The 19,601-nt window shown below is 39.6% G+C and overlaps 1 protein-coding gene across 3 annotated transcripts; it reads left to right on the plus strand.

The window, feature by feature from the left end:
* Positions 1 to 315: 315 nt before the first annotated feature.
* On the plus strand, positions 316 to 18,988 carry pxylp1 (2-phosphoxylose phosphatase 1). 3 transcript variants are annotated; one of them, XM_072392995.1, is made up of 6 exons: positions 316 to 418; positions 2,742 to 2,906; positions 8,952 to 9,140; positions 11,234 to 11,366; positions 15,433 to 15,572; positions 16,983 to 18,988. In XM_072392995.1, exons 2-6 carry the CDS (start codon positions 2,825 to 2,827, stop codon positions 18,008 to 18,010), a joined length of 1,572 nt encoding a protein of 523 aa, XP_072249096.1. In that variant the 5' UTR covers positions 316 to 418; positions 2,742 to 2,824; the 3' UTR covers positions 18,011 to 18,988. The 3 variants fall into 3 exon arrangements, with proteins under 3 accessions (XP_072249096.1, XP_072249097.1, XP_072249098.1); XM_072392996.1 differs by having other exon boundaries at positions 2,772 to 2,906; XM_072392997.1 differs by lacking the exons at positions 316 to 418; positions 2,742 to 2,906 and adding an exon at positions 3,872 to 4,149.
* Positions 18,989 to 19,601: the final 613 nt, after the last annotated feature.

Genomic DNA, 19,601 nt, shown 5'->3' on the forward strand with positions numbered 1-19,601 from the left:
TTTTCCAACTCTTATACATTACTTTTAGAGTATATCTTGAGCTGTGGCACTTGACAAACACATTTACTACAATTGCATTGTACTTTGGTACACCGATTGAGATGGGCTTCCTGTGATCTTTAATTGTATAGGTCCCTTTCATATCTAAAGTATATGCTAAGTTAATAACATCTGAATAAATTCTTAGTGTATTTAAGAGTTTATTTCAAATAAACTTTTATTCTGTTACCTGTTAGTGATTCAGCGCGGGTTCTTTTGGGTAGTCTTTGTTTTCAAAATGCGTACAGGAAGTAGAGCTGTGTAAGTGTGACTTGACGCTGCAGTCTGCGCTCTGTCTGCTGTCGGTTGTATCGGAGAAACAAGAGCGCTGGATTTAACTGTGAACTCTGGGTGTCTCAGGCAGTCTCAGTTGCTGCAGGTAGGAAACGTAAGACACATATCGAAAATATTAAAGCGCGAAGGATTTCCTGTGTTCTGTCCTTTGCATTTCGTGATTGTTTGCCCATGCTTTGCAGCGAGGAGGGTTGTTGATGTGGCATTTTTTTGTATACCTTGGCTCTGTTGCTCGCTAAGCACAAAGCTGCTTGCCACTACGGTAACTTGTCCAGTGCTCTGCACGTGAAAGCAACAAGTAGCGTCAAGCAAATTTGGTAGAAGTCTCAGTGTAAAAGGATGATGCTGGTCATCTGTGTGCAGTATTCCTCATAGGACTGTCAGTGTCACTATTGAGCGCACATACGTTAACGAATGAACGCTAGCTAACTGCTAGCTAACTAGTTAACTAGCAGACGTGAAGCTCAGTTTACTATCATGTCAACACTCGGTTTGTAGCATGAACTTTCAGTTTTTTTTGGAAAGTAAAATAAAGTTCCCTGAGCAACTAAGCATTTTTTTTTATTGTTCTTTGAATTGCACCTTTTAACAATATCCCAATGGCATATCCGCAACGAGCGACCAGAGCTCACCATCCGCCGAGGCCAGTGCTGTACTTCTTGGTCCCCAATCCGCTCCTAATTGTAACATTTTCTTCTTTTTCCGCCGATCCAGTTTTCCACCGGGTTTTATTAGCAGACAGTCAACAAATAAACAAACTAACGTAACACAGCAACGTACATGTATCTGTTATTTTGACCCACTTTGTCGTCTAAACCTTGTTATGTGAGACGACGTGACCGATGTAGAGTGAAATTAATTTAGCAGAAGTGTCTTTCCTTCATTCATGTGTGTCACAAACCAAACAGTGAACCCTCAACCGATATGATGATGCTTTATATCTGCTGATGAATAACGCATCAATAAACTGAAACGTTTGGTTTAAGCGTCCTGAATCCACAGGTTAGTCAGAGCACACTGTTTCTCAGTAAGTTACTTGAGGAAGGGAAAAATTCACAAGAAGCAGTGTTCAGCTGGTGTAGTGGTTAGATGTGAGCTTGATTTCTCAGAACTGGAAATATTTTTAGGCCACCTAATGGTAGGGTTTAATGTGGAGTGCTTCACTTAGTACAGTTTTAGTTTGCCCCTCCCACATCCCTGGTTTTAAACCCTATCCTCTGGCACAGACTACTGAACATGTTTTGGTTTTTTTTTCTTTGTTTGAAGGAACAGTGCTTATTAACTCAGCACTCTGATTCTTTTTGTAACTGTGCCAGATTTAGCACTTCCAGGTTAACTTTTGATTATAGTGCAATGATGCTAGTATACTACTATTGTCTTAATTGAAGAAGTTTTGTTGAAAACTTTCACTGAAGGCATGACTTTCACTTTTTATCCAGTGTATTGAAAGCCTGCTTTTGGTTAAAAACAGACAATGCTGCCTGTGGGATTGGAGACCCCAGGACCAAAGGTCCTTTAGAAGCAGGATGAGCAGATCTGAAAAAGCCCACAATAATTAGCTTCAATTTATAAAAACAATTTATTATACACACAACATGCATTAACAAGTTCGAAAATGAAAAAAATGTCACATAAAGGTCCCTTCATATAGTCGGAGTGGGCCTACGCAGCAGTCGCCAGTGAGGTCGATCTCCAGTGGATGTGCACTCCATTTCACCCGAAATCAGTCTCTTTCATTTGGCTGAGTCCGGGGGAAAGAAAAAAACAAATGCCAGTCCCCTGTTGAAACAGATTGAACCCAACCACACAGTGTCCGCTTCCTTCTGCCTCCATTTGTACTGATAGGTCATTGGACTCATGTACTTCCTGAGTCGAAGTGTTCAGACCAGATGAATACAGGTACTTCCTGGTCCTCTTCTCATATTGATCTGGTGAAACAGTCACCCGAATGGGATATTGCAGTATTTGGTGCTGCTCTTACAACAGTGACTCTCGTGTCCTGGATCTGCAGGGAGGTCATTCCTGATGAATCCTGCTTCAAACACAAATCAACACTAAAATGACGAAATCCAGACAGACACAAGGAAAACGCAAATAAAATAAAAAGCAGAAACATTTAACTGATTATAGATAATAAAAAAAAAACAAAAGATAAGATTCCAAACATGCACCACAGTGAAATCGTGCAGTTAAACAAAAAAAGAACACGCATCAGTCTGTCTGTGTTTTGATCCTGTCACCGTTCGTTGGTGCTGATTCAGAATGCTCTTTAATGCTCTCTCCACTGGCTCTTCATCACATATGATGCAGAACTTTATCCCCACAAAGTCAGACTTGTAAAAACCTTGATGTTGTATCAAATGTTCATTCACTCAGTCATTCCATTATTTCCTTCTTTTCTATCCCAGAATTGAATGTTTTGTGTGTCCGGACTGCAGGGATGGGCCTCAGCCTAGATGGCTGATGGACAGAGACACAGACCGGTCACAAGATGTTGGCTCGTAACCACTTCGTCTTTCTGGTGGCAGTGGGCGGGGTCGTGCTGACCATCGTCAGTCTAAGCCTACAGTTCTGTAAGTAAACTGTGTATTTATGTGGTCAACAAAACTGCCTTACATATCCATCCTATTTCTGCAGCTGTGGTCCCATATGCATATTTGAATGGGGCAAAGTGCATATTCTGTCATTGCTGTCTTATGCTAGAGATGCCATTCATAATGAAACAAAGCAATATCCCCTCCAGGCTTCCTGTAAATTATCTCTGGATGCTCTGTCTGTAAGACCCAGGCACTTCTGCTGTGGAAAGCATTCACAGAAAATTGTCGACGTTGGGTATTTCTGACAAGCGCAGTGAATGCAAGGAAACAACCACTGAAGGAAAGGGGTTTTCTGCCTTTTCACTGATTGTAACATGCGAGACTCAAAGGCGTTAATGGAGAAACGCTGGCTGATGGCACAGGCAGAATGAGCAGAACTAATTGTTGACTTTTACAGACATCACTTTTACAATCGTAGGTCCAAGCAGAGTGTTTAAGTTGTTTTTTAACTGTTTAAGCACCTTATTACTTTGTGTGTATGATAATCACTGCAGAGGTATAGCTGACAGATTTATTTGAAGTGGAGCAGATTTTTTTGGTCTTTTGTTGAAAATCAAGCCGTTTTTAGTATCTTTACTTTTACACAGTGGCAGAAGATTTAATGGAGTGAACCATCGAGCTCTTGGTGAGTCAATATTCAGGCATGTTTTTGGACACCTACTCGTTTAAATCAAATGTGTAGGTGTGTCCAATCTTTTGACTGGTACTACATGTAGAGGGTTAAAGTGTTTAACTAGTAAAGATTTGTGTCCTTCATCAGTGACATTGACTTGTTGCCTTTGTTTTAAGTCAATATCAAACATTTAAAGTTTTGAAAAAGAATTTGAAAGACATCTTATGTTCCATCGTAAAGCTTCCTTACCACTGCCAGGTTCAGTGTGGGTGCATGAATTTCTTATGTCTTCTCTGTGTGTGTGTGTGTTGTTCAATGTCATCTGTAAGGCATTCCTGTGCTGTCCTTCGTATTGAGCATGAAGTCACAAAAGCCCCATTGTGCAGACATCTGTGACCGAACTGGTCTGCAGAATTTTGGTCATTCCAGGCAGCCGTGTGTGTGGATGAGTAGCTGGGTGGTGGCAGTGTATGGGGCACAGTGTAGAGGGGGAAAGAATTTGGTAATGAACAAGCTTCACTGTGTACGGTCAGACTTCCAGCCTCCAAGCATTCCTTAAAATGGTCTCCACTGTTGCTGCACACCTTCTCTTCTTCCTCATCTCTGGTGAGTTTATGCAGATGGCTTCATGTACAGATTGAAAACATTTTTTATGACATCCAATCTAATTTGGTTGATCCACTAATGTAAACTTGAAAGCTGTCTAACTCTGTTCTTTTAGATGTAGTTCTCAGTGCTAAGTGGCTGAAAATATGGCTTGACTTGGTTTTGTTGTACTTTTCTTCTCAGTCAATTAGCTTTCTTTGTGAGATTCATTAGATTTATGGTGTTTTCTCTCAGCCATTATTTTTAAACAGTTCCTCGATGTTCTATAACCATTAATGGGAGTACATTATCCACTTTTTTTTTTTTTAACTGTTCCACTTGTACCAGTGTGGGGTGTGTGGATACTACCATATCGAAGTGTTCAGCTTATAGATGTTAAGAAGAAGGAGAAGGATTGTCAGCTGGCTGGAAATATGTTTGTTTGAGTGTTGATAACGATAATAAAGGACACAGTAAAATATGCTCCAGTGGTCATTTGAAATTAGATTTTCAAAGACCCAAAGCAGATATGCCTTTTTAAAAAAGAAAAATATTTTTAATGCATTTGATGAAATACATGGACTTAAGATGTCAGTATATGTAGATCTGCCATAAATGTTGAATACCGTTTTTTACCGTTATACTGTTTGTTTTGCCCTCTCTTGAAACTGTGTTGGAGGAAATGGGTGGATATATGAGGTCACTGATATTGGCAGGCCTGTTGCATCAGGAATGATGGTCATATGTAAATAATGTACATATTGTTAATCACTGTGGTGACTTCTGTGGTCCTCTTTCCTTTTCTGGTTCAAGCCAACCTTTAAGCAAATCAGTGTTTGACCTGGAAGCACATCTTTAGCAGTAGGTCACAATATGTTCCTCTTTCACATACAAACACTCACACAGCAGACGTTTTTTCATGCAAGGTGCTCTCCTGTCCCTGGAAGCAGTCTAGTGTTCAGGGTCTTATCCAGTGACATTTAAGATCTTTTCAGTTTTGTTGCCTTAGATGAGCATTGACTTTGTGCTCCAGTCCCACAATCCATACCTTCATACACAAAAAATGTGTTGTGAATGAAGAATCCAGCTTTTACTGGACAGTGTGACAAAGGGCTTCTGACTTGTGGACAGATTGAGGATTAAACTTTCAACTTTGTGATCAGTGTACGACCAGCTGTCGCCAAAGCTGTTTTGAGCATTTCATCTGCAATGCACGTGCATTGTGTCAGTAGAAGGAACACGTAGCACTTTTATAAACATGTCAATGTCTAGCTTGTGCATTTTTGAAAGTGGTTTCAGGCTGGTGCCCATCCAAACAGATGGAGACTGTAGCATTATTTAAACACATGTTAAGAAGATGATTTTGTACATAAATCTCATGACCCAGTCCAGAGAAAAGCATTTGCTGTTCACTTCATGGTTTTGCCAAGCTTTGTTGAATATCTTCTCGAATAATTCACATACAGTTGAACACATGAGAAGGTGATCTCTTTGTAGGACACTGAATTTACAAGGCAAGTTTATTTGTAAAGTTCATTTCAACCACAGAACAATTCTGGGAGGTTTGCATAAGAACTTACTGTACATTTTAAACTGGAAACTAATGCATACCATACATAGTTGTACTACATATACATAGTTGTGTGTGTGTATATATATATATATATATATATATATATATATACATACATATATATATATATATATATATATGTATATATATACATATACATATATATATATATATATATATATATATATATATGTATGTATATATATACATATATATATATATATATATATATATATATATATATATATATATATATATATATGTATGTATGTATATATATACATATATATATATATATATATATATATACATATATATATATATACATACACATGTGTGTAGAGCAAACGCGAATGAATATGTGCACCAAATGTAAGGACTTCATTATTCAACTGTAGCGAAGGGGAGGTGGAAATCTATATATGTGACCGTATGAATTAAAGTACTGTGTGCAACATTGCACCGCTGTTACTTTCACATTCAGAGTGTCAGATTTAATTCTGAGGTTGTTACAGGTATGAGAACCCTTTAGCCCTTTGTGTTTATAACCAGACAGGCGGTGGTCCTCTTTCTTCCTCTGGTTCAGGATGTAATATCCGCACAGTTCACTCGACAGTTTGGATGATGTATGTGAGATTTGAATACCTGGCTTGACTAAAGGGGCTTGAGGGTCCAGCTTCTTTTTCTTTATAGTTGGGTCTTTGTAAATGGTCTTTCGAGTTCCCACGAAAGCTCAGTTCTTGTTGGACCTTTTCTTTAAGAGGTCACAGGTCACTGGTGCCTAAGCAACTCAGTTGTAACAGCAACGGCCTCGAAGGCACAGAGCTGTTGACATGGTGATGAATTGTGACGGACCATTACTAAGGTTGTCTTTGTATGTGGGAGAGGGATGTGACCATTGAAAAAAAAAAAAATACCGATAGATTTAAACAATTTGTAAAATTAGGCAATACTGTTTAAACTAATATAATCTGAGGCTGTCTGTTTCCTCAGTAAAGGCATGTAAGTGAGAATCTTTTTCACTGACAGTAATGTTCCAGCACTTTCTTTCCACAACTGTCAGCAATTAGCTGAGCTACAGACTACAAATGTGGAAACTTTTCAGTGTTTTTTTTTCCCAATAAAGCCATTAACATGTTGGGCAAACTGTGGTTAAATTCCTTTAAAAAGTTGAGACAGTTTTACCACTTTGTAATGTTTCCATTCCTTCTCACAATGCTTAAGATATTTTGGCATTGAGGATACCAAGTGAGGTAGAGTTTCAGGTGACATTTTGTCCCATTCATCAAAAAAAAAAAAAAGGGTCATTATTGTTTCAATGTTCTCCAACATTCTCTGTGGGGGTCAGGTTAGACCTGCAGGTTGGGCAGTCACTTTCTGCATTAATGTTGCCATCACAGAGGTGGAAATGAGCTTTGTCAAGGGTACTGACACAACCTCACACCATCACGGAGCCTGTTTTTTTTAACTGGTTGCTGACAACCGTCTGGATGCTTCTTTTGCTCTTTGGTCCGGAGCATACGGCATCCATTTCTTCCAACAAAGATCTGGAATACTAATTGGTCTGACCACAGTACACGTTTTCACTGTGTGATGGTCCATCCCAGATGCTTCTGAGCCCAGAGAAGTGGACGCCGCCTCTGGACAAGATTAACACAGTAAAGTTTGAAGTGACTTTTGTGATTGGAACTCTGTATTGTCATGCTTGACAAAGGTTTCCCACAGTAATCTCTTGTCCACGTGGTTCTATCAGCTATTGATGAATTACGGATCTTGATGCAGTGCCGTGTGTCCAGCTGCCCTCTTGTCCTTTGCACAGAAATTCCTTCAGATTCCTAGAATGATTTAATGATATTCTGCACTGTAGAGGGAGAAATGCACAAATCCCTTCCAATCTTTCTTTAAGGAACATTGTTTTTAAACTCTTCAATGATTTTCTCACACGTTTGTGGGTAAACTAGAGACTCAGCCTTTCATGGATGATGCTTTTGGATCTATCTTCATTGCAATTTCCTGTTGACATCAACTATTGACAGCCCTAAATTGTCCTCATGTCAGCTTGAAAAAAATCTGTGTATATTAACATATTAAATTAAGATAAAGTCGAAGTAAATAGGATTTGTAGCATTTTCTATACCATCCCAAATTGATCTATGTGGGGTTGTAATCTTATGCATTACTGATTATATGCTGTTTCCTGCCATTCTGTCTGAAAATACAAAGGTGTCATTTTTTGGCTACATAACCCGGGCAGTTTGTCTGCTACTCCTTCGTTTGTCCTTTTTACCTGAGAATCTGTAGGTTAGTTTCATTACTTGCACATTACACAGTCAAGCCTTGATACTGCTTTGACTCAAACCAGTCAGTATAATCCAACCAATAGATGAAAGCAAGACAAAATGTATTTTGTTTGGCTCATCAAACCCACCTAGTACTACACCTTGTCTTGGTCCACTGGCACCCTACTGTAATAATTTTGTTAAAAATCTTAAAGTCTTAAATTTGACCCACAAATTAACGCTGTAATGAAGGCAAGCTTCTTTCAGCTTCGCCTCCTTACAAAAGTTAAGCCGTTTCTGAGCCGTTGTGACCTGGAAACAGCCATCCATGCCTTTATTAGCTCAAGATTAGATTGCTGCAATACACTGTACATCAGACTTAGCCAAACATCTCTCCACCACCTACAACTGGTACAAAATGCTGCTGCCAGGCTCCTAGCTAACACCCGTAAACACGACCACATCACACCTGTACTTTACTCCCTCCACTGGCTACCTGTAAAATTTAGGAGCTCTCTCCGCTCTGCTGGTCAACATCGTCTGGAAGTTCCCCAGTCCAGGTATAAACAGTGGGGTGACCGATTTGTTGCAGTGGCAGGCCCGAAATCTTGGAATACACTGCCCTCTGATCTACGTACCACCAATGACCAACCTCAGTTCAAATCCAAATTAAAACATATGTATTTGGGCTGGCTTTTCACTGAAGCTGTGGCTCACCTTTTTGTTGTTGTTTTGTGTTATATGTAATCTGCTTTTGGAATTGTGAAGCACTTTGTTCAATCTCTGGTTGTCTTAAGGTGCTATATAAATAAATGTTGATTGATTGATTAGGCCACATTTTACCGTCCCTTTGCAAAATTGTAGACTTTAGTAGCTGTAATGGTTATTCCTCGATCTCTTTCTTCTTGGTTATTCACTTTCCCCTTTTTTACACTATTCTTCCTTCCTTATGTGAACGTCTGTCTCCACAGTGAACCTGATCCCCACCACTCCCATGGGGGAGGAGCAACCGCTCCAGGCTGCAGATGAAAGCGCTGGGGTGTTTCTGGGGAAGAGCAGAAAGCGAGTGTTTCCGGAGCCTCACACTCATAAGCCCAACCCTATATCTGAGGCTTACAGCTACTGCAACACTCCCAACCGCTCGGAACAGGCCTGGGAGGGTGAGGCTTTTTATACCACTATAACAAATGTAATCAAACTAAACTACTACAAGACTGTATTTTCTTTTCTTTTTTTTTTCAGTTCTGCCACAGTCAGAACTAGATTTTAGAGACAGTATATGGATATTAATATTGAAATAATAATCTCAACTTTAGTATGCTGAGAGTGAGAAGTTATGTTAGTTTTGGCAAATAAATTTCCTCTTAAGTGCATCATCTGTAATGCTGCAGGATTATTTCTGGAGTACAACTGTGTAGAGCCCTCTTTTAGCCTGAGGCAACCACACAAATATTCCAAACTACTCAGTATACTGTTAACTAAACCATACTCTGCTTATCTGTGGATAGCAGCTGAACTATAGTTTTACACTGGTATAGGGCTGGGCGAATCTAGCTATCGAGGAATAATGGACAGCAAATAGATATTTTATTAAAAATGAACCTTCTGATATCTTCAAATCTTAATTAAAAGTAACAGGAAACATTTAAAATTCACAAAATAGTGTTTAGTTTTATATCGTGATATATATCGACTGATGTAAAATAAATATATATCGTGATATGACTTTTTTCCCATATCGCCGAGCCCTACATTGGTGTCATTTTTGCCTGGGCACACTATTTTCCCGTTTTCTGAACAGAAAACGTGTGCTCACTCACACATGTAGTAAATGCATATACAGAGAACACATATGTTGTATCTTCTGCTGCTGCCTCTAGTGTTGAGACATGCTAGTTAAACATTTGTTCTGCCAAAGTGTGAGGAGGATAAATTCCTCTATTCCTACAACTTTTAAATAAGATGTTTATTGTGGCAGAATGAAAAATCTTTGCTGTATTGTAAACCCTCATTAACTGACTTTGTTTAGCCATTTGAGGAGAGAAGAAAAAGTTTTGTCAAAACATCAATATACTATCTGTATAATGTCTACCTTTAAAACTCCACATAGGTCATTATCTAGCAGTCACTCTTTTGCATTCAGCAGATACAGATAGATATTAGCTTTTATTGTAAGTACAACATTTGCTGTGGCTCTGTTTTTGGTCTCTACCAACTCCTGAGCAAAATAGCTGTTAAGCTAAGTTCATACTATTAGATTTTCCGTGTCATTGGATTGTTTTATTGTTCTCACAAAACACTGTGTTTCTCTTGTGATCTGGAGTTTTAAAGTTGAAGTGATCACACCACATTGCTGATTTGCACAAAGAAGTCGCGCATCACAAGAAAGTCCCTCTTTTGTCATTAATGTTACACCATGAAGCAAGCAGCTCCTTAAAGCTTCAGTCTATTTTCGTGATCTGGTTGTTAAAGAATATGCGGCAGTTTCTTTCTCACAGGTCTGTCATGATAGCGGACACGGGAAATATCAGATACAGGTGGCTCTGCTCACCAGTGTTTGCAGATCAGAGCATAGTTGCTTCACTTTGCTAGCTGTCATGTTTTCTGTATGTGAAATTGTTACTTTTCTTTTTTAGGTTTCCCCCTGTCATGTCCACTGACCCAAGAGATGGATCAGTTTCTTAAGCCTCAAAAATCACACCTTTGGAGCGTTTACACTTAATAATTGAACACCATCAATTAGCCTTTAATCTAAATAATTTTTATGAGACCTGAAAAACAGCTTAGACTCTTGTAGTGTGAACTAGGCTTTAGCTGCTTTAAACATTCATGAGATACTCCCTAACTTTATCTGCATGCTAATTGGGGCTTTTTAGGCTGTGGACAGTGGAGTTTTCTTCAAAGCTTTCTTACTGTAAATACTGTATATTCCTCTTGCATCTTAGAATGAGTGATTTGGAGGGAAGAGTACAAATGTTGATTATACAAATCTCTGTTGAGATGAGGGACACTGCAGTCTGGTTAGAATTCACATTTTCCAATGTGGCCCGATCAAGTATATTAAAAGATTAATGTTGTAGCTTATATAGATAGCCCAATTTGATGATTAGTTAGATATATACTTATAGAAAACAAAACAGTTGTAAGCCCACCATGGATATCAAAATAGCACTTTCTTAAGCCACTTCTAAAATGGAAATGTTATCAATGAAATAAATAAATGTTCATACTGATTAGTTTCATCCTCTGACAGGTCACAGTCCTGTGGACTACAAGCTGCTGTCTGTCCAGGTGATGATTCGCCATGGTGACCGTTATCCACTTTATTCTATCCCCAAGACCAAGCGACCCACCATTGACTGCACCCTGTCCACGGGCACTACCAGGTACACACACACACACATACGCACACACACACACACAAAAGAAGAAGTGAGAATATATATATATACACAATAAGGTCCAGGTTTAAATAAAAAAAAAAACGTAATGTTTAAGACTTGACATACTGTGACGATAATGCAGTTCACATGAATGATGAAAAGTGGTTGGCACACAGTTACAGGTTTTTGCTAACAATTGCTTGAACTTAACCCTCACATATAAAAGCTGTCCACTTGGCTGTTATCTTGTCAAGATGGCGGTTGATCTAACGACGACTAATGCACTCACTAACAATGGAGCAGTTCATGTGGAAAGCTCACTTCATAGTTTTAGCTCAAACGTGACCCATGTATTAGTGTAATACACAATTATATGCACTCAAGCAAAGAAATGTTTTTTTCATTTGTCCCCTTTAGCAAGAGGACCGCATGTTGGAGTGGGAGAGACTGAGGGGCTGGCTACTCTAGCAGCATTTGACAACACGCTGTGGAAAAAGTTGTCAGAAAGCATGCTCTGTGTGTTAAAAAGACAAGGCTCTAGCTCATTTTGTGTGATGCTCAAGAGGCTTATAGATGTTCATTTGTAACACCTTTGGTAAATTCTTACCTGTATGAGCATCAAACATGAAATATGTCCAAAATTCTACTATTATTGCATGTGTCTGGAACAGTGGGGGAGTTTGGTTTCCTACGTCTCTTTTTGTCTGCTTTGGTGCAGATGGATACACACAAACACACACATGCTCACAGACACAATTTTATGTTTCTGTGGTCTGTTGAGGCAGAATTTTTGACAACATCCTCACTGAGCAGCTTTGTGAAGGCAGTCAGTACATGGGATGGGTGGATAAGACACACTCCAACTCAATATTGTTATCTTATTCATTACGCTCTAAGCTCTCATCTGTATCGCTTCCTCTTAGTCTCTGCTCGCCCAGACACTGTGGCTTATTCAAGAGGACAGGATGAGAGTTCCTGATAGGCATTAATTAAAAGCCAGTTTGTCTCTGTACTTGAACCTCAGAAGTCTGTAATGAGCACTCTGACATCCAGTTTCTCCGAATATATTAACTCGAGTTTATGTCAACCCAGCATGTGAATGCATCATGCTATAGCTTAAAAAAAGGGAGAGAAAGAAGTCATATTCTGAAAATGAAAAGTCCATATGGTCATGAATTTTCCAGGGATGAATCCCCTCTTTTAGGCCACGTACCCGAGTTCAGATTTAGCCAGGGACTTAATTTTGCACAAAGCTCTCACAACAGCCATGTAGCCACTACAGCTTTACCCATCTGAACAGAGCACAGGCAGACCCTAATCTTTAGAGCTGGCACGGTTTGTACACTATTTCAGATTGGAACATTGCAAGTGATATAAAATCTACATTCAGCTGAATGACATTTTCAGTATCCTTGATCTGTAAGCAGGATGAAGTTCAGTCAGAACACAAGCCTCTTATGATGGAGGTTGGAGTGTTTTATTTGTTTGTAGTTTGTGTGCAAGTATAAAACTAAAAAAGCACTAATGCTGTGAAGCATCGCTTCTCTTTGCTTTAGTTTGTAGATATGGAACTTATATACTCTATTCAGATGTTCTAGAAAGTAGGAAACCACATTCTCCAGCTGCAACATCGATCTAGTTTTTAATGAGACGAAGAGCTGTACAAACTGCTTAAATAGCTCCAAGTGAAGGTCAGTTTCAGTTCTCTTGGTTCTTGTCTGAGAGACTTTTGCTCTGGTAAGGTTCTGGTTGCATCCTGCGTTACATTTACCACCTTTAAATGAAGGAGAATCAGTCCTCTTTGCATATATCATATGATCTTTTATTTGATCTCATATTTAGCACATCACCACTTCCTTCCACTATACAGAACACAAAACATGGTGGAATTGGGTGCTTTCCTACAACATGGGGAATGTAATTTGGAGTTGGAGTTTCAGTCAGCTCTAACGAGTAAGTCTTTCTTCTTGCCAGGCCAGTGTAAGCACAGACAGCAAACATTCTCTTATACAGTGATGTGGACACTTAGCATAACATGATTGGTAATGGTTTGATACATCACCAGCACCCAGATGTAGAATGGGAGCACAGAAAGACTGACATTACTGATCTATTACACTGAAGAATCATGAGAGCAACTGTGTTTGGTCATTATGTGTGTGGGAATGTTATTATTTTGGCTGGAAAGGCTACTCGATGTATCAGTTTGTCCTGGTAGTGATGTAGGTAGTTACAGAGAACTGAACGAGCATATTCCTTGCACTGGATCCATACAGGGAGTGCAGTCGTGTGTGTGCGTGCATGTGTGCGTGCGTGCGTCCGTCCCCTCTCTGCCTGCCTCTAGTCTTCCACCAGCACAGAATCTCTCACGGTTTTTGTCTGCTTTTGCCAGTTACTCATTTATTTTGACTTCTGTTTTGCACACAGTCCCAACAGTCCCAGATTTTACCACACTATCTTGTATTCTTCTCTGTTAATCCCTCATTCATGATTCTGCCTATTTCTCATGTCTCTGTCCCCTTCTTTCTTCTCACTAATCACTAGATAATCATCCCGTTTTAATGTAATTGGTTCTGTAATATTTTGTTAACTACAATGACCCTAATAGAGGCTTTTTACCTCTTAGGTGTTTCCATTCGTACCCAATGAAATCTAAACTGCTCTCATCTCCTCACAGTAGACTGAGCTCCTAATGTCAGAGTAGAATGGAGCTCTGATGTGCATACCATTTTGATAAATTACACTCCATTTTAGCCCTTGAATGTGTTTTGATGTGCATATGGTATACTAAGCATGAATGTTAAAGTAAAATGATGCAGGGAGGGTTCGGGATAGATGATGGCTGCTCTGACATGGCATAAAAAGAGAAACGCTTGGCTGTTTGTGTCAGGTAGACACTGGATTAGGCTTTGCTGTGCTAGGTCTGCAACAACAGTCACAGGCAGGATTGAAGGATAATGAAAGAAAGGCGTATTTTTTATGTCTCCTTCCTGAACCACTCAGTGATCTCTATGAGAATAGCGTGTGCTCTGGTGTGCACGTCCTCTTAATCTGACCGAGCTGAGCTGCAGCTCCCACAGATTTTTTAAAAATTAAACAGTAATCTTCAATCATCTCTAATCTATTGGATCATCAACTGCTCCTCTCGCTTTCCTCTGCCATGCATGCTGATGTGTGCTCTGTACACTGTGGGTGTTTGTGTGTACCAAAGCTATAAATTCTTTGATCTTTTTAGATCTCCATCTTCACCATTACTTCCCACACATATTGTTAAAGCAGAGCCGTGTTGGAAGAGAGACACCTGGTGGTGTATGTAGAGAGTGGCTACCACATGTAGTCACAAGTGTCATAAAAAATGGTTAGATTTTTCTTTATAATGATAATCCAGTGTCTCATTAGCTTCCCATGTGTTTATGGCTGAAATCAATGATTATTTGTATCACTTATTATTAATCTTCCTCAGGGTTTTAAAGATCCAAAGCTTGCTTTGCAATATCAAAACAAGCAATAAGAGCTCTAAAACCTAAAGATATCAAGTTTTTTATCAGTTAGAATAAGGCAGGACATCCTAACTTGTGAAGATGGAGTCTGATCTTTGTGCTTCAATTAGAATTCAAAGTATTATATGATAGCATCATTTCTTTCAGTTTCTTGTTTGCTGACAATAAGTTAACTGTGTCAGTTCTGCTTGCTTTTGTCCCTGTGGCATAACAACATGAGTTACATGTGAGTTACTCTGCTTATACAATTGAACACCCAGCACAGTCATTTCATAGCAGCACCATGTTTGACAGCATTGGATCTTATTTTCTAAACAAAGAGGAAAGGCTGCAGACCTCTTGGCAGAAATAAGCCATAATGTGTATGGTACATTGTCAAAATACAATATATACCTTCTGTAATTTTACTTTTTTTCTCAGAACCTGGGTTTGAATTTCAATTAAATTAAATTTTAAGGCAAAAGAGTTTCAAGTTTTCACAACACACAGTAGCTATATGGTCATAGGACCAACGCACACCTCTGGATCAAGTATATTTATTTCCTGTTGTCATTCTTCTCCACCAACAGGAAGCCTTCCCACCCACTGCTGAACTCTTTCATTAATCACATGGGTCGAGGGAGTAAGGGCCTCTGGGAGTCACCGTTGGGCTCTGTTCCCCGTCTACCCAACCACAGTGCCTGTGAGATGGGGGAACTTACGCAGACAGGTACTGAGACCAAAATGTATTCACCTCAACCATAACTGTATATCACACAAATGTTGATTCAGTTTTATTTATATAGCGCTAAATCACAACGTCACTTCAAGGCACTTCAAAGATACTGTCCAATTCATTATAATATAATCACAATCAAATCAAATTAATTGAATTCCATATTAGTCCAATTCATACAGAGCCAGTTTAAAAAAAAAAAAAAGGAAAGGAAACCAACAGATCGCACAGAAACTTCTTCGATCCAATCCTCCATCATTAGCGTGCATGAAGCAACGGTGGAAAGAAAAAACTCCTTTTAACAGGAAGAAACCTCCATCAGAACCAGAACCAGGAAGGGCAGCCAACTGCCTCAACCAGCCTGGGGTTGAGAGGACAGGAAAGAGGGGACAACAACACCATAACCCCAGGCCAGGGATACCTGCTGAGAAAGAGAAACACAACAATAATGACATATGTACACGGAGAGTAAAGAACAGAGTGAGGAGAGGTGCATCATGGGAGGTCCCCAGCAGTCTTGGCCTATAGCAGTATAAATGTGGGATGTTTCCGGGTCACCTGGGCCACCCCTAACTATAAGCTTTATCAAAAAGGAAAGTTTTAAGCCTAATCCTAAAGGTAGAGAGAGTGTCTGCTTCCTGGACCCAAACTAGCAGCTGTTTCCACAGAGAGGGGCCTGATAACTGAAGGCTCTGCCTCCCATTCGACTTTTAGAAACTCTGGAAACCACAAGTAAACCTGCAGTCTGAGACCAAAGTGCTCGGTTGGGAAAATATCCAACTTATGATGAAGCTTGGTTATTAAGAGCTTTATATGTGAGGAGAACAATTTTAAATTCTATTCTGAATTTAGCAGGAAGCCAATGAAGAGAAGCTAAAACTAGAGAAATATGACCTCTCCTGTTAGATCTCATCAGAGCTCTGGCTGTTGCATTTTGGATCAGCTGGAGGCTTTTCAGAGAATTTCTGTGACAGCCCAATAATGAAGTGAAAAAAGTTCAATCTTGAAGTAATAAATGTGTGGAGCAGTTTTTCTTCATCACTCTGAGACAGAATGTTCCTTATTTTGGCAATATTACGAAGGCAAAAGAAGGCAGTCCCAGAAACCTGTTTTATATGTGAGTCAAAGGACAAATGCTGGTCAAAAATAACTCAAAGGTTCCTCACTGTAGGACTAGGACCCAAGGATATGCCATGTAGAGTAACTATATAGCAAGACAGTTTAATCCTATAGCGCTTGGGTTCAGAGAAAACAACTTTAGTTTTTCTTCTTCTAGAAGCAGAAATTGATCTGATCAAATGGCTGTCTCATTTTGTTTGGTGGAGGCTATATTCTCCCTCCTTGATGTTTATTATAGTCAAGGGTAAATGAAAGTCAAATGTTCCTGTTTCCATCCTTTCGCAGGTGTAGTGCAGCACCTTCGCAATGGGCAGATCCTCCACCATGCTTACAAACGGCACAGTCTCCTACCCTCTGATTGGTCACCTCATCAGGTATGGGTGGAAACTACAAGTAAAAGCCGCACTCTCCAGAGTGGACTGGCTTTCCTTTATGGCTTCCTTCCAGACTTCGATTGGACCAAACTCACTGTGCATCATCAGTGGAGCACATTGTTCTGTGGCTCTGCATGCGACTGTCCTGCCAGGAGCAGATACCTCGAGGAAGAGCAGAGGAGGCAATATCGACTCAGAGTGGCCGACACCAAACTGGAGCGGACTTATGCTGACATGGCACGTACCTTAGGCCTTCTCACCCGCCAGCTCCGAGCCGCAAACCCTATAGACTCACTGTTGTGCCACCTGTGCCACGGCCTTGCTTTCCCGTGTGTTCCCACTGGAGATAGTGGCACCGGTGGATGCTTAACTCTGGCCCAGTTTGCTGTAATTCGTCAGCAGCAGCTGGATGATGAGGTGGATCGAAAAAGAATGGGACTGTATCGAAAATACGCAACCCTGGCCATGTACCCCTATCTCAACCAAACCGCTGCCAAGATGGAACGGGTCGCTAAGGTCAGTGAGACTGTCCGGGGTTCTCGTACAGGGGGTGAAGAGTTCTTCAGCCTTTCTTCAGCTCACGATGTCACAATGGCCCCGCTGCTTAGCGCCCTTGGACTAGAGGATGCCAGGTTTCCACGTTTTGCAGCAAGAATAGTTTTTGAGTTGTGGAAGAGTCCCCCTATGACACAAGGGCAGGCAAGAAAGAGGGCTGGAAAAGGTGAGAGGTTGAAACTGCAGGAGGGGGAATTGTTCATCAGGGTGCTGTACAATGGTGAAGATGTGACATTTCATACTGCCTTTTGTCGTACCCTTGACCGTCATGTTAGCCAGCCACTCTGCCCCCTGAAAAACTTCCTAACTTTTGTTCGAAAAGATATGTTCAGGATTGTCAATGCCACCTCTTATAAGGAGGCCTGCTACAGACGCCCTGGTTGACCAATGGACAGGGGAATCACTGGTAAAGGATGTGCAGTGTCAGATGGATGCACTTCTCTAGATTTTAAGTTGTGTTTCACTTTTTTTTTCATGCTCCTCACTGTTTCTTACAATTCCACATATTTTGCAGTTAGTACTTCACATTCCTGAGTGACTGACAGTACTTTACAGAATATCACGGTCAGAGGTCTTCAATTTATAACCATTGTACAAACTATGTTTAATTAGCTTTTTTTAGCGTTATTTTATATTTACTTAAGTGTATTTGTAATTGACAAAGAACTTTGAGGGAAGTTGTCTGGCACTCAGCCACTTTATTTCTACATTTCTTGATAACGTGGAATTGTAAAATTACTTTGTTACCAAATGCCTGCATGATGGGGAGTGCTAGAGATGAAAATAAGCTGGATTTTTAATTCTTTGGAAATGGAGAAAAATTTCAATTAAAATTTACATAGGACTAGTTTAGGCCACAACACTCAACTTAGTCTTTTATTACTTTTTGTATTTCTGTAAGGATTTGACACTTTTATGTATTTTTATTCTTTGTTTTCTTAACTTTTTTTTCCTCCTTAAATTAATTCACAGCTATAGTTCATAGGATGTGTGTGTATATATATATGTTACTATAATTGATTATTTTACTATTGTATTTGTAACTGAGCCTAATCAAGGTGAATTTTGATTGGGCATCTCTAAAGCACATGCACAGTAAAATAAACTTTCTGTTCTTTTCCTTTAGTTGCAACTGGTTTGTTGAAAATGGATTTCTGAAAATGTTACTTTTAAAGTCATATTTAAATCATCAGAACATACAGAACTTTGTCAAAAAGATGCATATAAAGTAACAAAAATATGGCATATCATCAAATTAGATTATTGTACTGATACATAAATGTTTAATGGTGCATTTCCGTGAGTTCAAGCCAATAAAATATATTTGAAACCACAACGGTTGAATAAAAGTGCTTAAAAACTATCAAAAGGAATGAAGAAGTGATGTACTTTTATTTTCTTTACTAGTGATTTATACTAAACCCAAGGTTAAACTGAGATGTACAATCCCTGGGAAAAAAATGTGGAAGATAGATTAGATATTAGATTGATGTAGATTTAGGCAGCTGACTGAATATCCCCAAGATTCCTGACATCCTTCCTTACATCTTCTTTTTTTCTGACATGGATTGCAGTACTCAAAGTGAAGTACTCATTGCCTCTGTAAATAAGTCATCAGTAATGTGAAACCACAACTATTGATAGTGGCTCAGTGCCACTAGATGGCAGATTAGGCCCACAAACCTTCTAAGGCAGTCTGCCCCATCTGCTCTGATCAGTTATCCACTTTGTCTACATTGCTACGATGACATCGCACAAAGTCAATAAATTCAAATAACTGGAAACATCTTGAGTGCCCACAAGACACACCATGTGTCATTATCACCAGGAACATATTACAACTCTCAAAAGATAACTGCTCAGCTCATGCTTCAGCCTGCTCGTTCTCTTTTATTCCATTTCACAATCCTCAGAATCAGGAGATGCTGACTGGAAGAAAAGCAATATCCAGATTGAGAAATTACATTTGCTGTTT

This window comes from Leuresthes tenuis, unplaced genomic scaffold, assembly GCF_036924035.1.
Source record: "Leuresthes tenuis unplaced genomic scaffold, fLeuTen1.0.hap1 SCAF_9, whole genome shotgun sequence".
Taxonomy (NCBI): Eukaryota; Metazoa; Chordata; class Actinopteri; order Atheriniformes; family Atherinopsidae; genus Leuresthes; species Leuresthes tenuis.